The sequence below is a fragment of the Camelus dromedarius genome, chromosome 15, assembly GCF_036321535.1.
Source record: "Camelus dromedarius isolate mCamDro1 chromosome 15, mCamDro1.pat, whole genome shotgun sequence".
NCBI lineage: Eukaryota > Metazoa > Chordata > Mammalia > Artiodactyla > Camelidae > Camelus > Camelus dromedarius.
The window spans coordinates 46,899,060-46,922,748 of record NC_087450.1 but is presented as its reverse complement, the minus strand read 5'-3'; the positions used below and the strand labels follow the sequence as shown (position 1 = coordinate 46,922,748).

The window sequence follows — 23,689 nt, the reverse complement described above, 5'->3', positions numbered from 1 at the left end:
CCTGGGACTTCAATTATGGAATTGTACCTTAGGGAAAATCTTCTCATAATATTGATGAGGAAACTGAGTCTCAAAGATCAAATGGGAGAAACAGGACTTGAACCTAGGACTTCTTAAACTCTAAAATTAGCACTGCTTCCAATGTACTACATTTACAGTATTGTGTACCTTTCCATTCCCACATAGTAGGCAATACATATACCTTGAAAAAAGAAGATTAAAAGTATTCATTGCAGTGGTATTTATAACAGAGAAAAGTGGGGAGATGTTGATTTGAACAAATTTAAGTCAATTTCCTTACCTTAGGAGTTTTCAGGGGCTTTAATAAGCTAATATGCCTGCAAATTTGAAATAGGAAGACTTGGTGTATCTGATTTCATAGGTTTGTCCTCAGACCCTTTCGTGAGGAATGCTTGTTAGTTACACACGATGGCGCTCTCCTGGCCACCCTCCAGTGGCCAGTCCTGTGGATCCTCTCCAGTGAGCCTCTTACGTTATCTCTTGACAGCATTTGACTCTGGTCTGCTGTGTGCACTCGTGATGTGTCACATTTGCATTGAGTCAGGAAGCTTCAGGGACACTAGCTTGGAGAAGGCGGCTGGGCAGTGACTAGGAGTTGAGGTCAAGTTATTATCCTGGACCCACAAGCCAGGGAGGGTTGATCTTCTGAAGGAACGTTCTGGGATTCTCACTTCTTAGGCCTTTGGCCCTCCTTTGGCCTTGGTTGCCATTGCTGAGTAAGTGGTCAGTGGGGAAGCCGCAGTAAGATGTACCGGCGAGCATCGACCAGCTAGCAATTGTGCAAAGACTCAGCTCGCCTGGGCCTGGCGGATGCAGAGGGGAGGGCAGCTGGCGGCTGTCCTGGGCAGAGGGCAGGAGGGCAAGTTTAAATCCTGGGCCTTGAGGCCCAAGAGGAGCAACGTGACCCCAGGGAGCTGTCCCGTCATGAGAAATAATCCTGGATGCCAGCCAGGGGCAGGGAGGAGATAAGGAGACGCCAGTGCCGGGCCAGCCCAGGAGACTGAACCTAGAGGCCGGTCTGCAGCCGTGGACCTGTTTGGCCATCCTCCCCGTGCCCAGAGTGGGTGGGACCCCGGGGGTCCCTAGATATCATGAATCTGATAAGCTGCCCTCAGGGCGCCCCCCAGGACACACTCGTTCCCTAACACCCGAGTGTCCCCTGGAGCCCAGATTGAGGTCCTTCCTCCTCCTGGCATTGCTGCCTCACACCCCTGCCCAGTCCCTGAGAGCAGCTTTTCTGGCCACAGTAAAGCTCTTTGTGTGATTAAAGTAATTCCCATTAAAGTAATTCATTCTTTTTTGAATGATCCATAGGCTTGATCCTTCCAGGATCCATTTGCTTTTCAAGTAGACTGTTTGTACAAACAGAATTAAGCATTAATTGGTAGAATGAGAAGCCAATTATTTTTTTTGAGGGGGTGGACTTTCCCAGGCTCCCAGACTCTTCCCTGCCACCTTCTTCCCTTCCCCAAGGCACACTGTCCCCCCCACCTCAACACACATAGTGAGTGTGCGGCTGGGATGTGCCAGGCGGGGAGTGTCTGCATCGGGAGGAACAGTTGAGGAAGAACAGTGGTTCCAACTGAAGACTTTTTATGGTGGGACCTAGGCTTGTCCACTTTTTATTTTCCCAAAGTTTGTCTTATTATCATTGATTTCCTACACCGTCGTTTCACAGCACCAGAATACAAAGAAGGAGGTCGTGTTAGTCTTCTAAATAGAATAGGTTCAGCTTTCTAGAAATGTACCACATTATACTCAGTTTTTCATTTTGCCCCAGACTGGTGAAAACTTCATGAGGTGGGGGAGGGCTGGCACTGAGAACCATCGACTGGTGCCCGTCCCCCCACCGGGCCCTCCAGCTCCCAAACACCACAGTTTTCAAACACCATGGTCTCGCAGCAGTAAAGATGTATTTTCAGATGTGAATAATTAATGGCCATGTTAATTTGTCATAGTTTCACATAACATTCTATAATGGAAATGGCCCCAGGGGAGAGGATGGTAAAGGAGATTGAGGACTGGAGTAGAAAAGAAGTGGGAGCCAGTGAGGGGGCAGGGTAGGTAGAGCGACCGCTCTTCCAAGCCGCATCTGTCTCCCAGGACACCGCGGGAGATTCTTAGGCTGCAGGAGGCACTTTTATATATAGTCTTGTCCCAGAGCGCGCATGCTTGTGTGTGTGTGTGTACATGTGTGTACCTGTGTGCATACGTGTGTGCATGCATGTGTGTGCTCTATGCCCTGGCTTCCTGAACAAATGCTGGTCTGCTGGCACTTGTGCATGATCCCTAAGCAAAAGACACCAAGAAGGAAAGACACATCTTGGAATGGGGGTGGAGGTGGGGGTGGGGAAGCTGTGGAAGGATGAGGCCCTGGAAGGATAAGGCCCTGGCACTCTGAGGGAGGGACCATTCTGTTTCCAGCTTGGGTTTGGTTTCTAACAAGCGGGGGGCCTGGTCCCCTCAGCCTGACCAGGGAGGCTTGGCTCACAGGTTTTTCTCATTGCTGTTCCAGGTGTGTGTGGCTGCTGCGGAGCCCTGCGCCCCAGGTACAAAAGGCTGGTTGACAACATCTTCCCAGAGGATCCTGAGGTGGGTCACATCTCCTGCCATCATCGTGCCTCTCACCTTCTCACCCCACACAGGGCCCTGGGGGCTGCTGCAACGGGAGGCAGGCCCCCCCCCCCACCCCAGGACCCACTCAGAGGAACCGAAACTGTGGCCACAGCCCTGGTCAATGGCCAGAAGCTGTTGGGAGCCTGAAGACTGAGAAGCTTTTTGGACCACTCTGAAGTCAGAATCTGCAGAGGGCTCTGGAAGTTTGTCTTGGCATGCTTTGTGCTGCTGCTGAACATCCTTCTCACTCATGTCTCTCTGGGTGATAGTTCCTTGAGCAGCCAGCTCTCTTGATGGTACTCTTTCCTGGCTGTTAAGTGTGAGCACTTCCCTTCTTGGGTTTTGGCTCTGGAGCCCACGTCTGCTCCATGCTCCCTCTGGTGTCTGCCAGGTGTCGGGTGTGCACACAGGACACCAGGCTTCTTGGCTTCCAAGGCACCACTCCACAGTCCCGCTGCATTATGGGTTGTGTGGTTCAAAAATGTTGGGGTCTGATGTACTTGACTTGCTCTTGGGGAATCAATGACCGCTCCTTGATGGGTAGTGGAGAGTCCCATTTCCAGCATCCCCTGGACAGCTCCCTGAGAGCTGCAGAGCTGCCTTCTTCCTGCTCGTGTGTTGGTGTCATATATCCAATACATCTTAATTCCCAGTTGCTTTCATTGAAGCCTTGTCATCCATTCACACACACACACACACACACACACACACACACACACACACACACACACGGCCCTCCCTATACACACATGCATACATATCTACACATTCATGTACATATACACATACATGTGTAAATCCCTGTAGTATGCACACACACACATATGTACATTTATATCCACTATTTTTATTTATAGATAGCACACTTTGGGCTAAGTTGTGAGTTCCTGGTGAGCAGGAACTAGGTTTTAATCATCTCTGTATCCCTGAAATCATGCCACATATGTCTGTCACATATATGATAGGCACTCTGTTGAATGCTGGTTAAATTGAATGATCATTTCCCTTGAGACTTGAACTCTTCTAGCCATTGCATGGCCACCGAGAGCCTGGTCTGTCTTCTAGGATGGCCTGGTGAAGACCAACATGGAGAAGCTGACCTTCTACGCCCTCTCCGCCCCAGAAAAGCTCGATCGTATTGGCGCCTACCTCTCCGAGAGGCTCATCCGCGACGTGGGTCGTCATCGATATGGGTACGTGGTATGGGAGGGGGAGAGAGATTTTCAGAAACTATATAATATTATATTTTTAGGGCAAAATGTAGGATCCTTTTAGGAATATAATAGATCAGACTATTGAACAGCTTGAGAAAATGGGGGCTGTCACTGAGGAGTGCGTTCCTGTGCTCTTCCAAAAGGTCCAACGCGATGCTTTGCTAAGATTCAGGAAGAAGGGGGTGTTGGCTTCCTAGGAGCACCTCTCTGAGCATCCCTTTATCCCCCACGTCTCCATCCAGAAGCCCTCGCACACCATCTGGGGCCTTAAAAAGTTTGTCTAGCTCAGAATGTGCCGTTATCCTCATCAGACTCTTCCTGCCTCATTCAACTCACTGTCTTAAAACCCAAGAAGGAACCATCTACATTCTAGTGAGAAGACACAGTTAGTAATTTGTCCATCAAAAATACACTTAAGTGAAATAGTCATCAATCTTCTAAGAGGGAAGGACTTGCTATGTTTAGAAGAGAGAAGGAATCTTAAAGAAAATGACTGACCAAGAGATTTAATGGTTTAAAATTTTAAATATTTTGATATAAAAGAGAAACCATCAAAATGTAAAAGATGAACAACCAAAAGAAATATTTTTAAAAAGTAAAAAGATTCGAACTCTTATATTAGTAGCATATAGCACATAAGGAATAGTGTGGGCTACTGAGACTCGAAATGGTTTGAGGCAAGAGCCCCAAATAACTAACTTACAGAAGAGGAGCTTGAACTGATTACAAACATGGGATAATATTTAACAAACCTATAATCCAATATGAGGATTGAAAAACTAAGATGCCACATTCACTTATCAAACTGATTTTTTTCAAGTATATCTAATTCCCAGGATTAACCCAGGGATGGCAAAATTAGAAGCATTGTCATACTTTTCTAGAATGAGTGCAAATTGATTGAGCCTTTCTAGAAAGTAATTTTGAAGTATATGTCAAGAGCTTCAAAAACACTTATGCCCTTTGATCCAATAATTCTATTTCTATTCATGTAGCCCTAAGAATCAATCTTAAATGTAATCTAACTTTACCCACAGAGATGTTCATTGTGTAATGAAGAGCACTGAAAAAGTAGAAATAAATGTCTAATAAGAGGTGAATAATTTAGTAAATTTTGGTGTTTATCACTTGGGGAAATACCATCTAGTCAATGAAAATGGTGTTTATAAACATACTTCACATATAATATGGAAACTGCCTTGAGTAAATGAAAAACAGAATTCATAATTCAAACACAGTGTTTAAATCAAGTTAAAAACAACAACAAATCTCAATGACTAGAAAATATAGTAAAAACAAATATGCCAAAATACTAAGAGTACTTGTTTGTGAGCAGTGTGGCTGGAGTTCTTGCTTTTTTTTTTTCGTTTTCCATCTACCTTTTTTGTGTGTTTCCTAAATATTATCTATTGAGCATGGTTATGTCCACAGTGAAACCAGTGAAGCGCGGGTCTTACCGTGTTTGCTGCCCTCCCGTCACACCACAGTTTGGGCAGGGACTGGATGAGGAGAGAACTCAAGACGTCCCTGGCGGCACTGCTGATGGGGCAGACGGAAGAGTAGATTTATGGCAGATGTTTCTAAGTCCCACTCGTTCTATTCTCCATGAAGCCTTTTATATCCATCCTCTACTTTCCTCTGCTCCTGCCTTTCTCCTGGTACAGACTCTGGATTATGGCGGTAGTCTTCAAGTTGTTTCCCTGCTTCCCGTCTTTCCTGGTCTAGTCCTTCCAGATAATTCTGGTAGCCGTGATCTTTACAACACCGACCCAAAGCTACACTTTCCTGGCTCCTTCAGAATACAATTCAAGATTGTCATCTTGATTTCTGGGGTCCTCCACTACCTACCCCTAACTTGCCTTCCCCTAGCCCTGCCCACCTCACCTGCCGTGCCTGCCCTAGACCCGCTCCAGACGGACTAGCTGACGACCCCTCCTTGGCTTTCTGGCCTCTGAGCCTTTGCGGCACTCTCTCCCCTGGAGCCCTTTCAGCACCACCCCACGCCTACCACCCAGCAGCCCCATCGCCCTCCAAGGCTCCTTCCGCCTGATGAGGAAGGTAGAGTGAGAACCAGAGTGTAAAAGTCTGCATTGTGCTGACAAGATCTAGAGGTCCACACCTCGACAGGACCCACCAGCCACGCTTACAGCAAGCTATCCCGGGTGTAAAAGCAGGACCCCAAACACTTCATCTCTACGATCCCTTTATATAATAAAATTAGGTTACACGTGCAATAAAAAGGGCATGAGTATACTGTACATGCTGATTATATAAATCGCCTTGACATATTATAAAGCAGGCTTAAGCACGTTAAAATGACTTTATCCTAGACTGAACCTGAAACTAATATGCAAACAATAACATTAAACATTAAATGCTAATTTTGCCTGCCCTATCTGCAGCGATGGTTCTCTCAGTAAAAATGTCCTGTAGCCGCTTGGAAACATTCCACTGCCCTTACAACTGCAATTCAAAATTGGTATCGTTCTGTTAAAAATAACCATTGCAGCGTCTAAGTATTTAAAGTCTTAACAGCCTCACAGGGGGCTCTAATCATAAACGCTTGGAGAAGAAAAATCTGTTAGATCTGTTCTCCTATTCTCTCTCCTCTCCCTCCTCGTCTTTCCTTACCCGACGCCACAGTCGTCATCACCTTCCTCGTCACTGATGGCGGCTTTGGAGGAGCGAAATATTGACACACAGGCAACCTGAGAAGCTGTCTCCTTGCTTTTGCAGGCGTCTGTGTTTATGGTTTGACCATGTGGGCATGAACCTTGGGTGTTGGACCCAGTGGCAGATCTACCCTCCTCTGCCCCATTGTCTCCCTGCAGAATTGCCCCATTCCAGATGTATGTGAACTCTGCTCATTTGTGTTTAGCATCAGGGGTGAAAAGCAAATGTGGGCAGAGAGAGGATAAGATGCAGGTTTCCCACGGTGTTGGTGCTCTGTGTGACTCTGATGGACAGTCATGTGCAGAGCAACAAAAAGCAAGAATTCCTGATATTTTTCTTCTTCCTCTTTGCCCTCTTCCCTTCCAGTTCAGCCCAGCTGCTAAAGCACCCCTAGAAACTCAAGGACAGGGGAGGTAACGGCAGTGCTGGGTGAGACTCAGGGTCAGCGGACAGTGACCACAGAGCAGTGACCACGTACAGTAGGCCACGTTAGAACCTGTCAGGTTCCCCAGTGCCTGAAACTGTGGAGGAAGGAGACGCCCATGCCAAAATGGGATGGGCTACTCCGCAAGGAGCCTGGCCCTGGAGCTCACCTGGTGGGGCTCCCGAGGGATGCACAGTCCCCAGAAGGATCCTGAACCTGGTAGGATGGAGCTGACCCTTCAGAAAGAGGTATCACAGGTTCCTACTAGATGAGGGGGTTCATCCTTCCCCACTTGGCTTAGGTCAGCCTCTACTTCTGGGCTCCTAAAACCCAGAAGATTCTGTCCAGCAGTGGGGACATGACTAAATATGTTCAAATTGCCCAGAATAAGAGGTTTTTTGTCTGCTGCTCTGTGAGGGATTCTTGGGTAATGACTGGCCCCACTAAAGCTGCCCCCTTTCTCTGCCTGCTGGTCCCCATCTCTGACCCTGGATCTGCCTTTCCTCTCCAGTGAAGTCTGGGTCCCCTTTCCTGCAGGGTCCTAGGGCCACTCCTGACTGAGTGAACGGTGTTCAAGCAGAACCAGCAGCCTATTCTGGGATTCAGTACAAGGTACTTCCTGCCTCACTCCTAAGCATCAGGCCCCCTGTGTATTTTCCTCACCTTCTACCTTGGTTGGCCCATGACCCTGAGTTCCTATTGTTATAACCTGCCCAATGTCCTGGCCTGACCTTGGTTGCAGCCCACGGATCCCGGTCCATCCCATATCCCTTGGGTTCTGCCTTCTTCACCTGCTGGGTGAAGCTTTATGAGTGGACCCAGAACTCTTGGTTGTCATTTTCTGCTGTGGTCCGTCACCTGCTCTTGCCTTCTCCCTTGGGCCCCTGCAGTGGGCCAGTCCTGACCAGCGACTTCCTGACCCATCCTGCTCCAACAACCCAGTCAGGCCAGTTTCTCAGACCTGTTATGACATTTGACCCCTTTCAGGTCACCAAGCCCAGTGGATATACCCCAAGAAGCCTGTGCTCTATTCCCTTTGGGAGTACAGACTTCACAGAGAAGACGTGCCCAGGGAGATTATGGTAAGATGGACCAATGCAGCAAGCACTGGACTAGAAGGGTCCAAGGTCCCATTGATTTCCAACCTTCTAAGATACTTTGAAAAGTTCAAGTTCATAATTACAATCCTTCCATCCTTACTGCTGGGATCAAAGATGGGGGTTGAAGGAGAGTGTATTCAAGAAGCAGGCCTTAAACTTTGTTACTTCTCAGTTTCACGTCTACCATAGTTTTCATTTTCCATCAAAATTTCCACTCCTGGTCAGAAGCCAATTTTCCCCCCTCTGGCTAGGAAAGGATGGTTTTCCTTATCAGGATATTCTGGGAATTTTTTCAGGAAAAGGAAAAGCAGCAATCTAAGCTCTGGGGTTTGGGGGGGCCTTCTAGTTTCTTCTCTTGCCAAGCCCCACCCACCCCTTCCTTTCCCTCATTTAAACTCTGTAAAATAATGGTGAAACCCTTCCTACAGAAGGGTGCTGGGATGATTCCTAAAAGAAGAGAATTCCACAGTGCCTGTTCTCATTTCCCACCCGCCGTGTTTGGTTGCCGGAAAGTGTCCGGGTTCCTCTGCAGGGAAAACCTGTCCCTTTGCAAGGGCCCTGGCCCAGGCTGCTTCCCCAAACCTGCAGGAGTCAGTCCGCTTCACAGCCTGCACAGAGGACCAGAAACATGCTGGGACTGGGTCTGCAAAGCACAGTAGATACCCTGGACGGGGACCAGGACAGCCTGTGAAGGGCAAGGCCATCGTGAAGCAGGACTGGCCGGCCCTCCAGAGCAGGAGGACCATGACTCCAGTTCACCAAAAGAGCCCAGAGACCCAGTGTAGTCTTTGTATTTGAAAGACACTCTGTAGACAAGAACATGATTGTGACCAGATCCATTTGTGAATATGCCCAGAGACAGCTATTTAATAATATTTTAAATTTTTTAATTTAATAATAGTTGATTTGGTTCCTTTAGGTAAACAAAATAAACATTTTACCGAAGTAGAAAGGAAAATTTCAGAGTAGAAAGGCTGTTTTTTAATGGTTTCTTGGTAGAGAAGTTAGCCCAGAGGTCCCTAAAAAATAGTATCTGATGTCTTTAAAAAAAAAAAAAAAAAGGCATTTAGAAAACATCTCGACTGCTGTTATGTTATACATTTAAATTTGCAAAGCTGGCTCTTGTGCGAGGCAGTTTGGAGACACAGTGTCTGAAATTGAGTGGCTGCTGCAAGCTGTGTTGTGAAGCCTGAGTCATGACCTTGTATCTCCAGAAATTGTCCTGTCGTCATGCTTTCTGTGCTTTCTTTTTTATTTAACCAAACTTTGTTTAAAAAAAAAAAGCAAAGACAAAAAAAAGACAAAGATGAGCTAATCAAGAATTTTGTGCTATCTGCCTCACCTTTGACGATAGACATGATTTGGGTCAAGACACAGAGAAGAGCAAATCTTTTCATTCATCCTCTTTGGTGTACGTGGCACATGAACCTGGCTTTAGAGCATCGGGCAGCTTTAACATTGGAAAAGCCCATAGTGACAGCTCTACCGTCTTCTTTAAGAGTAGTCTTTTGCTACTGCTTTGACTTAGAGGCATCAGTCTGACTCCTTAGCAACCCAGGTATCTCCTGTGATGGGCACATGAGCCTCACCCCATGTCCAGGAAGTCTTGCAGCAGTCTCTCCTCTGGCAGGATGGAGGCATCTTCAGCCTGACTTCTCTCTCCTGTGAGGGCAGTTACTTGAGTTGCTTTGGATTGCTCAGGATTCACTTTTATTTGTACCCTCGGGTTTCTAAAGCACTCCGCAACCTGCTTATCAGATACGTGGGTTATTTAGGGTATAAAAAGGCATGGTGGCTCCAGCAGTATGGAAGTGTTTTTTTTCTCTCTCTCGTGCAATAGTCCAGGCAGGATCAGTGGGCTCTGCTCCATGAGGTCACCCAGGTGCTTTCACCTCTGACTGTCCAGTTGCTGCCACCCTGCAGCCAGCAGGAAGAGAGGACGAGGAGGGCTGGTGTTGCTCACCTCACTCCCCTACTCTGCTCCTTTTAATGGCAACATTTAAATCACGTGGCCTCAACTAGCAGCACGAGAAGCTGGGGGATGTTCCCACTGAGCAGCCACAGCTAGGCAAAACTTCTAAATTACTAGGGAAAAGGGGGGGGGGGAATAGATTCCTGGAGAGACATCTAGCATTCTGCCCCAGACACCTAACTCCTTAATGAAAACTATAAAAATTTTAACGAGAGCAGTTTTGCAGAGGCTCCCTTATTAGAAGTTATGTAAGGTAACCTTTTTCTGTGTCTGTCTACCTAGTTCTCTTTAGACTGCAGATGCTTTGTAACTGGTGGGGTGCACCTTACCTGACCGTATGCCTGTTAGGTCACTGCCATGGGACATATATTGGGTTTGAGCTTAGACGTGCATTCCTAATTCTCAGTAGGAATTTGATTTGTGGCATTTTCCTCGGGATTTAAGAGAGGTGTTGGCGAAGACGATACTTGGGAGCTGTCCTGCAAAGGCTGGTCTGGAAAGGACTGGGTCTTTTTAGCATGGAGAAGACAAGGACAAGGAAAATAAGATAGTTGTTTCCCAGTGGTTGAAGGGCTGGCAGGTAGGAAAAGGGTTCAGCCCTCTTTTTCACTGCTTCTAAAAGTAAAATTGTGAATTAGGATAGAGATTATTAGGGTTTGCTTGAAATGTGAAGAAGTTTTTATTTGGTTGTCAAAAAATGGGATGGGCAGATGTAACTGGTAAGCTATTCTCCGTTGGGTGTTTTGTCTTCCCAGTTTCTGAACGTATTCCCTCAGGTTTTAGACTTTAGAAGAATTAAGTATTTTGGGACTCAGAGTTGACACAGAGTACCTTCTTCATAAGGAGAAAAGAATTTTTATTCTGTGTCTATCTCATCCTCCAGAGGAAAAAATGCTCCCCGGGTAAGTGTCACCAGATACGGTAGTGCTGTCAACCATTCTGTTTGCGCAGTGCTTCACTGCAGAACTTCTGAGGGCTTCAAGTGCAAAACTTGCAGTTTGATGTTCCTTAGCCTTTGCAGTCTGCTCACCCAGGCCACTTCACACTTTCTGCAGAAAGTTCTTCATTCCCTCCCCACTGGAGCCTCCTTCCTTCTTTGGAACCCTCGTGGGACATCGTGCGTGGTTTTCTTGTAGCATTTCCTATTTTCCCTTTAGAAGAGACATCCGTGTATCCATCCAGCTCCAGACTCCTTAAGTTGAAGGACTTCTTCACACCTGCACCCCTGCACTGACTAGGACAGAGCTTTTCCTCAGCAGACGCTCAACAAACACTTCATGACTTAGATTGAGTAGTTCTCTGATCCCACTGGGTTTGGGTTCAGAAGTTGCTCTTCAGGGCATCAATCCTCTCTGCTTGTATTTACTCATGAAATGGTATACCTTGTCTGTCCTCATGTTCATCTATAAAATAAAGGGCTGAATAAATTGGCCTCTAGGCTTCCTTCCAGCTCTGATTCATTCTGATTCTCTGTGCTGGGCTGGAGTGGGCACTTGTTGGAACAGCTCTCCAGACATTGACAACCTGTGGAAGAGCTGCGTTACCTGGACGCTGCCCAGCTGGTGCAGCGGGGGTGGCGTGGGCGTGAGGCGGAGTGATGGCCATGGTGCTACTTTCCCCAGGTACGTGTGCATCGCCATGGAGGCCCTGGACCAGCTGCTCATGGCCTGCCACTGCCAGAGCATCAACCTCTTCGTGGAGAGTTTCCTCAAGATGGTGGCCAAGCTGCTTGAGTCGGAGAAACCCAACCTGCAGATCCTGGGCACCAACTCGGTAAGGAGGCCCAAGGGGCTCTGGAGGTGGGAGTGGTGGGGAGAGGCGGGTAGAACCTCTGAGTCAGCATTGTTGTGATCCATTCCAATTTGGTTTCCGATTTCTTTTTTTAACACATAGAAATTATTTATTATGACACTATTCATTATAGGTGAGGGAAAAAGTTTCTTGGTTTCTGATTTTTAAAAATGATTTTCCCTTAAATAATTTTCAGTGGGGCCCCCATAGATATAAAAACAGAAAGGGAGGTATACCTTTGAGAGCAAGGGATGCCCGGTGCCCTCCAAGCTCGGCCCCTGTCTCCATGGGGCATACTTTGAAAGCTGTCCAGGTTATGCTTCTTTCAAAGATAGAATAAACTGATGTTCGCAGGACAGAGGCATCAGATAAGTGGAAAGATCACGGGGAAGCAGGAGACAGGGCTTTGGGCTTAGTTCTGCCCTTTCCTAGCTGGGTAACCTCGAGCCGGTTATCTTTCATGGGCCTGTCTTTTCAGTGATACCATGAGCAGATTGAAGCTGGTCCAAGCTCTGTGATGCTGGTCTCAGTACAAGTGGCTGCTCTCATGAAGGGGGCTATGGTCTGGGGAGAGAAGAGCTAGCAGATGTGTCAAGAACTCCCAGCTTCCATGCATCTAATGTACTTGAACATCCTGATTGCTTTCTTCAATTTCTTGCCCTCTCTCCTGTTCTCTCCTCTTTGGAGCTTACTTTCAGCTCCAGGTCTTCAAGCCACTTGGTTTTAAAAGCCCTGACATGCAACGATTCTACAGAGATCATCAGGGAAAAAAAGGTTTAAGGTTTGCCTCTCAGCCTTCCCAAACTGACTTTTCTGAGTGTTTATTGCACAGGTCACAATTGCTTTCCTGTTCTGCTTCAGTTGATTTAACCTGAAGATAGTATTTCAGCTTTCCTTTCAAAGACCAGAAGTAACGACCTATTCCTCTCTCCTTCCTCTCTCCCTGAGCCAGCTGCCTTTGACAAATTACATATACTGTCACCGAGGGTAAAGTCTTTTGTCAGGTTGCCCTGGCAACGGTTTCAGATACTGTTTCACTTGCCCTGTTTAAGATAACTATAGTCTAGAAGAGAACATCTGAATGGAAAATAAACCAGTCTTCATGCGGCCAGAGGGCACCTCCCTAGGGGGGACACAGAGGCAGGCGGCTGCCAGCTCTTGCTTTCCCTACGGCACATCCTGGCCCAGGAAGGCGTTTTGTTAGCTACAGCCTTGAAAATTCAGCATCCTGCAAATTCCTAGAGTCCCCAGAGCAGTGAATCACTGCATTAGCAAGAGGGCGAGTTGATTAATGATTACTGTACTGCAGACAGCGGGGACAACATAAGGACAGGTGATTATAAGTAAGTTGAGTCAATAGATAATTGCATGAGATTCAGAGTCCAGCTTTGGAGGCAGCCTTTGCTAGTGGCGTCTCTCAACCAGCTGCTCTTTCCAGTCCTCTAAGCCTGGGACCTTCTATCTTTCTCTCTTCTCTCCCTCCCTCCCTCCCTGCCTCTTTCTTTCTTCCTTCCCTTCTTTCTTCCTTCCTTCCTTCCTTTCTTTCTTTCCTTCTTTTCCTTCTTTCCTTCTTTCTTCCTTTCTTTTCTTTCTTCCTCTCTCTCTTTCTTCATCCTTAATGGATATTTCTCCAACTTGTACTTGGCCACCCCAAGGACTGAGACTGTGCTGAGACTTGTCACAAAAAGTCTATTTTGTTAATACCATTCCTGCACATTATATGCAGTAAAGTATAATTTTTAGAATTTAAGTGACACTTTCAAGTCTAGTGAGAATATCTGAACCTGGATAACACTTTGGGACCAGGAAAGTCAGGAGAAGATGGGGAGCCAAGGCCAAATAAGCTCAGTTATTTGCTTAGGGATTTGCTTCTGGACACCTGACTCGCTGCCTGACGGGTCCAAGTGTGTGTTTCAGGACAGTGCAATGACCGTGTGTCCTGACCTTTTGAAGTCATTCGCTAAAGATAACTGAAAATACTCATTTTGAGAATGCCAAGGCCTTTTACATAAACAATCTATTATATCAGCCTAGAGTTAATCATAAAATATCACAAAGGGTCATGGATTTAAAGTTTGCGCTTTCATCCCTACTTATGTAAAACTTAACTTATCACAACTTATGTAAAAATTAACTCAAAATAGATCAAAGACCTAAATATAAGAGCTAAATCTATAGAACTCTTAAAAGAAACTTTAAGTGTATATCTTTTTGATCTTGACCTTGGCGATGGATTCTTAGATATAACAGTGAAAACAAAAGCAACAAAAGAAAAAATAAGTAAATTTGACTTCGTCAACATTGAAAACTTTGGTGCATCAAAGGACACTATCAAACTGAAAAGACAACCACAGAATGGGAGGAAACATTTACAAACCATATATCTACTAAGGGTCCAGTAACCAGAATATGTGAGAAATTCCTGCAACTTAACAACAAAAAGGCAACCCAATTAAAAACGTGCAAAGGACTTGAATAGACATTTCTCCAAAGAAGTTACACAGATGGCCAACAAGAACATGAATCGATGCTCAGCATCACTAATCAGTAAGGAAATGCAAATCAAATCCACAATGAGATGCCACTTTACACCCACTGATGGCTGTACTAAAAAAATTCCTATAAAATGACAGGTCTTGGTGAGTATGGATAAAGTTGGAGCACTTGTACATTGCTAGTGGAAATGTAAATGGTGTAGACTCTGTGGAAAACAGTTCAGTGGTTTCTCCACGAGTTAAACATATAGAATTACCATATGACTCAGCAGTTCTCCCTAGATACATACCCAAAAGAACTGAAAACAGATACTCAAACACTTGGACACTAATGCTTAGAGCAGCGCTATTCACAATAGCCCAAAAGTGGAAACAGCCCAGAAGGTCACATATTGTATGATTCCATTTATGTGAGATATCCAAAACGGGTGAATCCATAGAGATGAGAACAGATGAGTGTTTGCCAGGGACTTGGGGAGAGAGGAATGGAAAGCAACTGATTCATGACTAATAAGTGGGTTTCCTTTTAGGGTGATGAAAATGCTTTAGTTGGAAAACATTGTGCAGGTATTAAATGTGTACTTTAAAAGGGTTGATTTTCTGTTTTGTGACTTTTACCCCGATTTCAAAAAATGGCCTTTTGATCTCAGAGTAGCCCACTGACATACAGGCATCATGTTTGTGCTGCACCACAGCTTCAAGTCCAGCACGCTCAGAGACGGTGCCACAGTGAGTCCCTGAGGAGGGGAGGGCAGCTTCCTGCAGCACGCTGGGGTGAGAGGGGGTCCTGGGGCTCTCCTTCCTGGGGTGACTGGCCAAAGGCTCTGTCCTTCCCCTCTTGTCCTCTCTCCCCTCTTGTCTCATTGAGACCTCACCTCCCCAGATGCCTTCTGTTATCTCCCAGGTTCAGCTCCCACTGAGGTGCCCTTCCTGGCTTCCCCACCCCGGACCCAGTGGGAACCATACTCTGTGTCCACCTGCCTTCACCTCCTGGTCCCGCCGCAGCCATGCCCGCCTTCTCTGCCCCATCACTCTGCTCAGAGAACCGCCCCAGAACCACACATCGTGAAGCTGGGGCCACCACAGCTCCATGCTTTACGTTTGTATTGGGGCTTTCAGGGCAGCTCCCTCTCCATTCATTGGCCACACCCTCTCTCACCCTTTCAGTGGTCCCTGCAAACCTTCTGTTTTCTCAAGTGCCTTTGCAGATCTGCTTCTTCAGTCTCAGAGGTAGCCTGGCCTTCTTCTGCCCACTGAGAAAACAGGGGCTGTCAGCTAGGGGTCCCTCACCTTGCTGCAAGCATCCTTCCCCAGAAAGGCTCCTTCCTCCTCAGGAACTTCCCTACAGCCCTTATTTCCTTCTCCGTGCCTCTGCCCTTTCTCCCTCTCTGGTTCCCTCAGTCTAAATAAAAGTTCAGGTCTCTTCCGCTGTAAAAAGAAAGAAAAAAGAAACAAACAACAAAGAAAGTTAGTCTTCATAACTGCAAAATACCCTTAGCTCACCTGACAAAACTAACAATCATTCCCTGATTTTCTTTTTTAATATTTGGTTCAAATTCAGATTTCCCCAATAGTCCCACATTGTCTTTTACTGCTGTCCTTCAAATCAGGATTCAGTAAAGACCATGTGTTTACTTGGTCTTCTGTGTCTCTTATGTCTCTTAACCAGACCCAACCCCTCTCCTGCCCCTCTTTGTTTTTTGTGACATTGACCTTTTGAAGAGACAGGGTCACTGGCTGTGTCTGGTTGTTTCCTTGTGGTGCCCTTCGTTTTGCTCTCCTGTCTTCTGTACTTCCTGCAACCTGGAATCTGATCTGAAGGTGTGATTGGATGCAGTTAAATACTTTGGGCCGTAACACTTCCAGGGCGGTGCTGGGTACCACGCTGAGCGTCAAAACAGGAGTGCAAGTGTCTGGTGCCCACTTTTCTGGATGCTAAGTGTGATGATGCCAGGTTCAAGGGGTGACAGCCAACTCTCTCCATTGTAAATATACTTTTTGGTCTTTGCAGTTAGAAATCTGTGGAAACCATGCAAAAAACCCATTCTGCACTCATTTTTTAGCTGATGTCTTTATCTTTGGTGGCATTGCTCCCTGTTGATTGCACCTTCTTCATACTTCCTTGACGTCCTGGCCTTGTCACCCAGCCCTTCCCACCTGGTTCATCCTTCTGAGTTTCTATGGTTAGCTGAATAATGGTCCCCCAAATATGTCCACATTCTGATCCCTGGAACCTATGAATGTCACCTTATAGGACAGAAGGGACTTTGAGATTATGATCATGTTGAGGATGTTGAGAAGAGATGATCCTGGATCATCCAGGTGGACCCTCTGTACTCACAAGGATCTTTATAAGAAGGAGGCAGGAAGATCAGAGTCAGACAGAAGGTAAGGATAGAGAGAAGGAGATTTGAAGATGCTCCTCTGCTGGGCATGAAGATGGAGGAGGGGCCATGAGCCAAAGGATGTAGGTGGCTTCTAGAAGCTAGAAAAGTCAAGGAGACTTGCTTCCCTGGAAGCATCCAGAAGGAAAGCAACCCTGCAGACCCATTTTAGCTCTCCAGAACTGTAAGGTAATATAAAATAAAATAAAGTAAAAGAAAAGAAAAGAATAAAATTGTGTTGTTTTAGGCCACTAAATTGTGGTAATTGATTACGGCAGCAATAGGAAACTAATATGGTTTCCTGCAATGACTGTCTTCCTTTATGCACCCCGAAATGTCTGTGGTCTCCAAGGTCAGGGCTCCATCCTCTCCTGTATGCTCCCTCTGGGCAATTTCATCAACTCTTGTGGTTTTAACTGTCATCTATAGAGTAGAAATTCTCCCATCTCCCACCCCAGTGTGGAAATCAGCACTACTGGAGACCAGCAGGCTAGAGGTGGGTTCCGTGAAGGGAGGTTAGGGTAGAACTGAGAGGCCAGTGGGGGTCATCAGCAAACGATGGGATCTTAGAGCAGAGGCAGCCGGTGCTTCCCTAGGTCCGCACTTCCCAAGTGCAGGCCTTAGTGGCTAGTACATGGGGCTACCTGGGACCAGAGGGATCACCTTCTCAGGCAGCAAGACTGGGCTTTCCCAGGGGTTTTTAAAACCACGGTCAGTTTCGCAAAGAGTCTTGAAGGAGGGAGGGCATAATATGGATAGATGGGAGAGGACATCCTAGGTCTAGGGAACTGCTGCGCCTTGGCTGGCCGCCAGGAGATCTGCAGGGCATGATCCTGTCCCTGCAGGACTGTTCCTCTGACTTGAGTAAAAAATGCCCTCGGGAATCACTATAAACAAGAGTAGCTGGGAGAACAGGGCAGGGGTGTTAAAGTCAAAGTTACGAGCTTTACAGGCTCTATCCCAGCTAGGGTTCCACTTGGTGCAGCAAAACAGCAGTTCCCCTTTCTCCTGCTGTAGGCAAACACAGCGAAAAGGCCTGCAGCCCTACATCCATGAGAGAGCTGGAGTTCGCTCTAGGCCCAGGATTTTCAGCTGTGGTTCTGTAGTTGATGGCAGGAAGTCATGTGGCTCAGGACGCCCACCTACCAAAGAGGGAAAGGCTGACTCCTGCCTGGGGAGACTTGGCTAGCGCTGAAGTGAGGCTGACCAGCTCAGTTTCCATTTTCCAGACCGGGGGAGAGCTGGTTTTGCAATGTCAATATTTGGAGCTGGCTTTCTCTCTGTTGACCCAGCCCCTTCGTAACCCTCAGTTTTCACAGAACTATGGCTCCTTCCTGCCTGTGCCGGAGGGTTGGCGATCTCCTTCAGCAAGCTTGGCACCTTTGTTGTGGACAAAAAGCTGCAACTTTGATCTTGAAAGGGTGGCCCTCGCGGAGCCCATGGCCTTTGAAATGTCACATCGTCACAGTCTTCAGTTTGTTGCTATGGAGACCTTCCTCATCATTATGCTATCTTTAAAAAAAAATAAAACCCCTCAACTTTATTATTTCACAATCTCGTGCATGAGGCAAGTAGCATTTTAACAAAAGCCATTTGTAAGGTATGAACTGGCAATGGTAGGGGTGATGTAGACAGGAAGTTCCTGCTGTATCAAGCATTTAAAAACATTAGTGAGTCACACAGGTAAATGGGCCCAGTGAAAACTCATGGAGTGTTGACAGCAAGCCACAAATCCACTGGGGGAAAAATGAGGTGGCAACTCTTCACTGTAATGGGCTGGTCATCCCAACCCTACAAGGCAGCTGCTCTTGTCAGCCCCATTTTAGAGGTGGGGTGATTGAGGCACAGGGAGCTGAAGTAACCTGCCCTAGATCAGCCTCCTACTAAGTGGGAGTTTGGATTCAGAAACGCAGCCTGGCTCCAGACCTCTTCTCATAATCGTAACACTATTCTGCCTCTAACACGAGAGATGAAGTCTCTACTTTAAGCCCTAGAGCCTCACCTCCATCTCAGCCAGGTTTTAGTGCATTTCTCAGGTGGACTCCCGCAGGGGGTGTGGTCCCTTGAGCAGGGTCCCCATGAAGCAGCCCAATTTGATCCTCTGATCCACAATTACCAAAGTTTCCATTTGGGCCTCCTCCTGCAGCCCTGGAGAACTCAGGAGCAGCTTGTGGTGGGCTCTCCCTCAGAGCTGCCCCAGTGGGGACACTGCAGGCCAACGTTCTGTGACCAGGTCATCTGGGCGGGTAATCTGTGCTGTTGCACTTCCAGACTCAGGGAAGGGAAGCTCCTCCCATCAAGCTATCAAACCCAGGGTCCCCAAAGATGTTCAGAGATCCTGGTACCAAAAGGTGCCTGTTTTATTAGCCCTGGCACCACCTGGGAGGTAATAAATGAGGGACACACCCTCTGAGTGGCGGTTTCATCACCAGGCCTCATAATAGAGCAAGCATCTTACAGAGCGAGGCAATGGAATGAGCCTGGAGGCTGCAGTTCTGGGCCTCAGAGATGGAGCCATGGCAGGGCCAGCCATCTGACCCTTGGTTCAACCCCAAACCACCCCAGTTCAAAGGAGGTGGCCATCTCTTCAGCCTTGGGTGGCCTCGATTATCCAGGACATGGTTTCCCACACTTTGCCAACATACTGCTTATGTTTCTCCCCCTTAGCCTGCTTTGGGTCATTTTCATAGCAACTAGTCCAGCTTACCAGTAGAGAGACAAAGGACTTGTGGTCTTAGATGCCCTGCCCCAGAACCTGCAGGGTGGGACTTGGGGTGGAGGGTGTTGTTCAGAATGCAGATGCCTCGGTCCTACCCTCTGAGAGTCTTGTCCAACAGGCCTGGGGTGGCTCCAAAGTCTGCACTTTCCACAAGCTTCCCAGGTCATTCTGCTGCACATTAAAACTGAAAAACCACTGGTGGAGGGCGAAGAGCATCAGAGTATCGGAATCCCCGAGTGCAAGGCCCAGCTCCGCCTGTCACAACTCTGGTTAAACTGAAATAATTCAGTTTCTCCCTCCGAGCCTCAGTTTCCTCCTCTTCACAATGGGAGCAGTATATGCAGATCCTACTAAACTCCCTGGCTTGCCAAAAGTTACATCAGATAATGGATGTTTTGGTAAGCTGAAAAATGGCCCCTCCAAATATGTCCCAAACCTGCGAACATCACCTTCTGTGGAAACAGGGTCTCTGCAGAGGTGATCAAGTTAAAGATCTTGATATGGGGAGATTATCCTGGATCATCCAGGAGGATCCTACGTGCCATCTCAAGGGTCTTGTAAGAGAGAAGCAGAGGGAGATTTGCCCCAAGGGAGGAAACGATGTGAATACGGAGGCAGAGATTGGAGTGATGCAGGCTGGGGAGACTAACAGGGTGCGTGAACTGCAGGAGCCACAGAAACGTTTAATGCTGTCATTACTCAGAAAATAGGTGTTAACTCCCTCTTTCGCGTGTTGCTGCCATCCCAGTGTTAAAGATGGGGCATTGGCTCCTCCTGACGCAAAGTCCTGTGTCTCTAAATAACTTCCTCAAGGACCTGGGTCTTTTGAATGTTTTGAAAGCTTCCAACAGAACAAGGTATGAATCAAAACAAAGCAAACGTGCTGCCCAGTGACCATGTTTGAAGCTGTTTTTCTGGCGAAGTGGGGTGGACAGCGCAGTGAGGGGCATTCCTCCAGGCAGGTTGTACGCCAGGCACTGCACACATCCCCTCATTGACCCTGGTGACCACCCCGTGGCATAGGCCCTATCATCCCCATTTTACAGATGAGGAAATAGTGGCTCGGAAGTTACATGACCTCCCCAGCCGCACAAAGGACCAGAGGCAGAGCCAGGAGATGGGTGTCAGTGAGCCCAGCAGATGCAGGGGGCGCAGTCTATATTTAAGTAGACATTTACGTGGACTCTTAAGAGCCATCATGTTAAAATCGAAATTTGAGAAGGAGACTCAAAACTAAATTTCCGGGGAAGAAGAGTGACACTCCAAGGATGCACAGAGTCACAGAAGAAAAGAGTGAGGGAATTTTCCAGTGAGCTTACCTGCTGGGACTGGCCCGGCTGGGAGAGACTCAGAAGCGACTGCTGGGCTAATCTAGAAAAAACCTCTGTGGTTCTAGAAAAGGAGTCTCCATGCATGTATTCTACCCTGCGTTACCTCCGTGGCTGTCACAGAATTTTCTGCTTTTAAACAGTGTTTGTAATCTCAATTTTAACCTCACAGCCAGGGGGCCCTAGTCGAAATACTGAGCGGCCTGGACAGCATGGCTAACAGCCGGTCAGAACAGACTGGGCCCGAATGTGGCTCTGGCCACGCCTGACTGGCCGCCAGCCCTGCTCGTGGCTCCCAGGACGGACGGGAGGAAGAGGAAAGTCAGAGCTGAATGTGAAGACGACTGGCTGTCACATCTGCAGAGATGAGGAGTCGGTTCAGAGAGGCCTCAGGGCAGGGAGAGGGGCTGGAGGGGAGGGGAGGTGGCCAGGCTGCCCGCCGGCGATCCTGCTGTGTTTCTCCAGTGTGAGCCTCAGACCATCTAGCTGGCGAACCCCCGGGCCTCCTCCAAGGCTGGCCCAGCATGTCTGGGGCTGGAGGCAGAAATCTGCGTTATGGAGCCCCCTGGACTCTCTGTACCGTAGGGTTTGGAAACCAGCGCCTTCACTCTTCCAGCCCTCTTGATAAGGCCAAAGTAAGGTCCCCCCACCACCCCCGGTGGCTTCTTCATCCTCTGTTTGTTCTCTCTGACAGTATCCACCGCCCCCATCCCCAGAGCAACTCTCCTGGGTCCTTTGGTCTGAGGCACAGGAGGAAGCAAAGAGCAGGAGGAAAGCCAGGAGGTTTTCTGGGCAGAGCTCAGGCCTGCTGTGTGTGAGGCCCAGGTTCCCCCTGCAGGACCCCAGGCAATTACATAACATCTGCAGGTCTCGGTCTCTTTGTCTGTTAAATGAGAAGAACAGTATCTCTGTCACTTAGTGTCATTTTAAGAAATGAAAGAGCTGATGTATGTAAAATGCTTAGGGTAGTACCTGATACGCGAATGTTCTAAACACCACTGCTATTAGCCCAGAAGCTCCTACGCCACTGAACATGAAGTTTGGTTATTCATTCTCCTGCCATGCATTTGGGTCTACACAGTCACTGAATATCAAGGGGCAAAGTCTTTGATTGTTTCTCCCTCTTTATTACTGGCCTCTTTTCATTTTCATTCTTGTTTTAATTATTCTGTAATGCATGCACTCTTGCATATACGTAGGCTTATCTTAAGCTGCCTCATCATATTTGAAGTGGATACAGTATAAATAAAAGATGTAGTGACTGAAGACTGGGCAGCTCAGTCCACACATGGGAAAACCAAAACATGAGAGAAGTCAAATGTCCCACTCAGAGCTCGCCCCGCCAGTCAGAGGTAGATCTGCAGTTAGAAGCCCGGAGCTGCATGACCCATCTCAGTAGACCGACCAAGCCAGACCTCGGCCGTGGTGAGTGCAGCCTGGGAACATCCTGTCAGTGGTTACAAGCAGCGATGCACCCAAATTTAGCATCGGCCCCAGCATCAGCCTAAGTCCGTGTTCGAGCCTGTGGGGCTTAGGAGGTCACGTAGCCAACGGCCAGCCCTCTTACTGTTTCTGGAACTCCTGAGTTTTGTGTCTAATCAACTATCCTGTGATCGCATGGATTACCACTAGCCTTGTCTACGTAACCACATCAATAATGCAAGCGATGTCATCTGGATTTATTGCTAATATCAGAATACTCCTGTCCAAATACATGCACGCATTTTAGGTATGCCTCAGAAGGCAAGATTTCCTCATCTGTTCTGCATGTTGGGATTCTGTGAGTCAGCAGCAAACAAATGCATACTTATTACTGCAAGAACAAAACACTACAATAACTAATGATGTTTGTGGAAGTGGCTAATTTTCATCCACAAAAAGTTATGAGCAACTTTTAAATAGATGGGGCTGTAGATTGACAGTTGACAATGAATAAGATGAGAGTGCACTAACGAGATACTTTAGGAATAACTCTGTATCCTTTTTGAACCAAAAAAGATTTGTAAAAACTACATAATAATAACGAGGCAGAATAATGGAGAATCTATTCAAGGTCTAGTCTGTTTAGAGTTGTTTGTGGTATTAAATTTACAACAGTAAACAAAATAACCTAGAAGAATTATATTGCACTTTTAGTAATTTAACTCCACTCAGTCTGTGATTCCTGCTTCTCTGCGGGACTTGGTTGAAATCGAGTCCCTAGCACAGTGATGGCAGAAAGGATCCAGCAGCTGAGGATGCTGAGCGAGATGAACTGAACTGAAATGGCAGTACCTTTAAAATGCACTCAAAATTTTAATGTAATTGTTTTAAAATCAAATTTCAGATTTGTACTGATTTCCCAGAACGCATTTGAGGGCGGTGCTATATGCTTTGGCATTGGCTTTCGCTCAGTGTCAGGGTTACTCCTAACAACTTTTCAGCCTGAGTGTGTGGTGCAGCTCTGAATGTAAGAGGGTGCAAGAGCTTAACGGGCCCTCTTCATTTTCTCTTCTCCATCCTCTGCTCACCCAGCAGGGAAGGGCTGAGAAGGGCCAGGGGTTCCAGTCTTATTGTGTAGGTGGGAAAGGGGAGCAGGATTTGGAACTTAGAGCTCCTGAGTGTGCTCTGGGAGGTAGATCTGGGATGCATGGTTCCCAAGGTGTGTTTTCTTGTGGCTTTACTACGGCAAAGGATCTGGGAAGGCCAAGTCCCAGAGCGCAAAGGCAAGGGGCACGGTGGGTCACCTCTCAGTGCATTTCCCTCTCTCCTCCCACATAGTTTGTCAAGTTCGCCAACATTGAGGAGGACACCCCATCCTACCATCGGAGCTACGATTTCTTCGTGTCTCGCTTCAGTGAAATGTGCCACTCCAGCCATGAGGACTTGGAGATCAAGACTAAGTGAGTATAAGGCAAGGCGGGAAGGCTGCGCCTCTAATGACAGAAGCATCAGTGGGTCCTGCAGGGCTCC

The 23,689-nt window shown here is 47.3% G+C and overlaps 1 protein-coding gene across 5 annotated transcripts in view; it reads left to right on the top strand.

The window, feature by feature from the left end:
- EFR3B (EFR3 homolog B) overlaps positions 1 to 23,689 on the top strand; it is an 80,688-nt gene that overhangs the window by 31,344 nt on the left and 25,655 nt on the right. For all 5 annotated transcript variants that reach the window (XM_010992954.3, XM_031466682.2, XM_010992956.3 and 2 more), the window contains exons 2-5: positions 2,537 to 2,613; positions 3,703 to 3,830; positions 11,643 to 11,793; positions 23,498 to 23,619. In XM_010992954.3, coding sequence (XP_010991256.1) covers positions 2,537 to 2,613; positions 3,703 to 3,830; positions 11,643 to 11,793; positions 23,498 to 23,619 — 478 coding nt within the window. The remainder of the gene's footprint in view (positions 1 to 2,536; positions 2,614 to 3,702; positions 3,831 to 11,642; positions 11,794 to 23,497; positions 23,620 to 23,689) is intronic.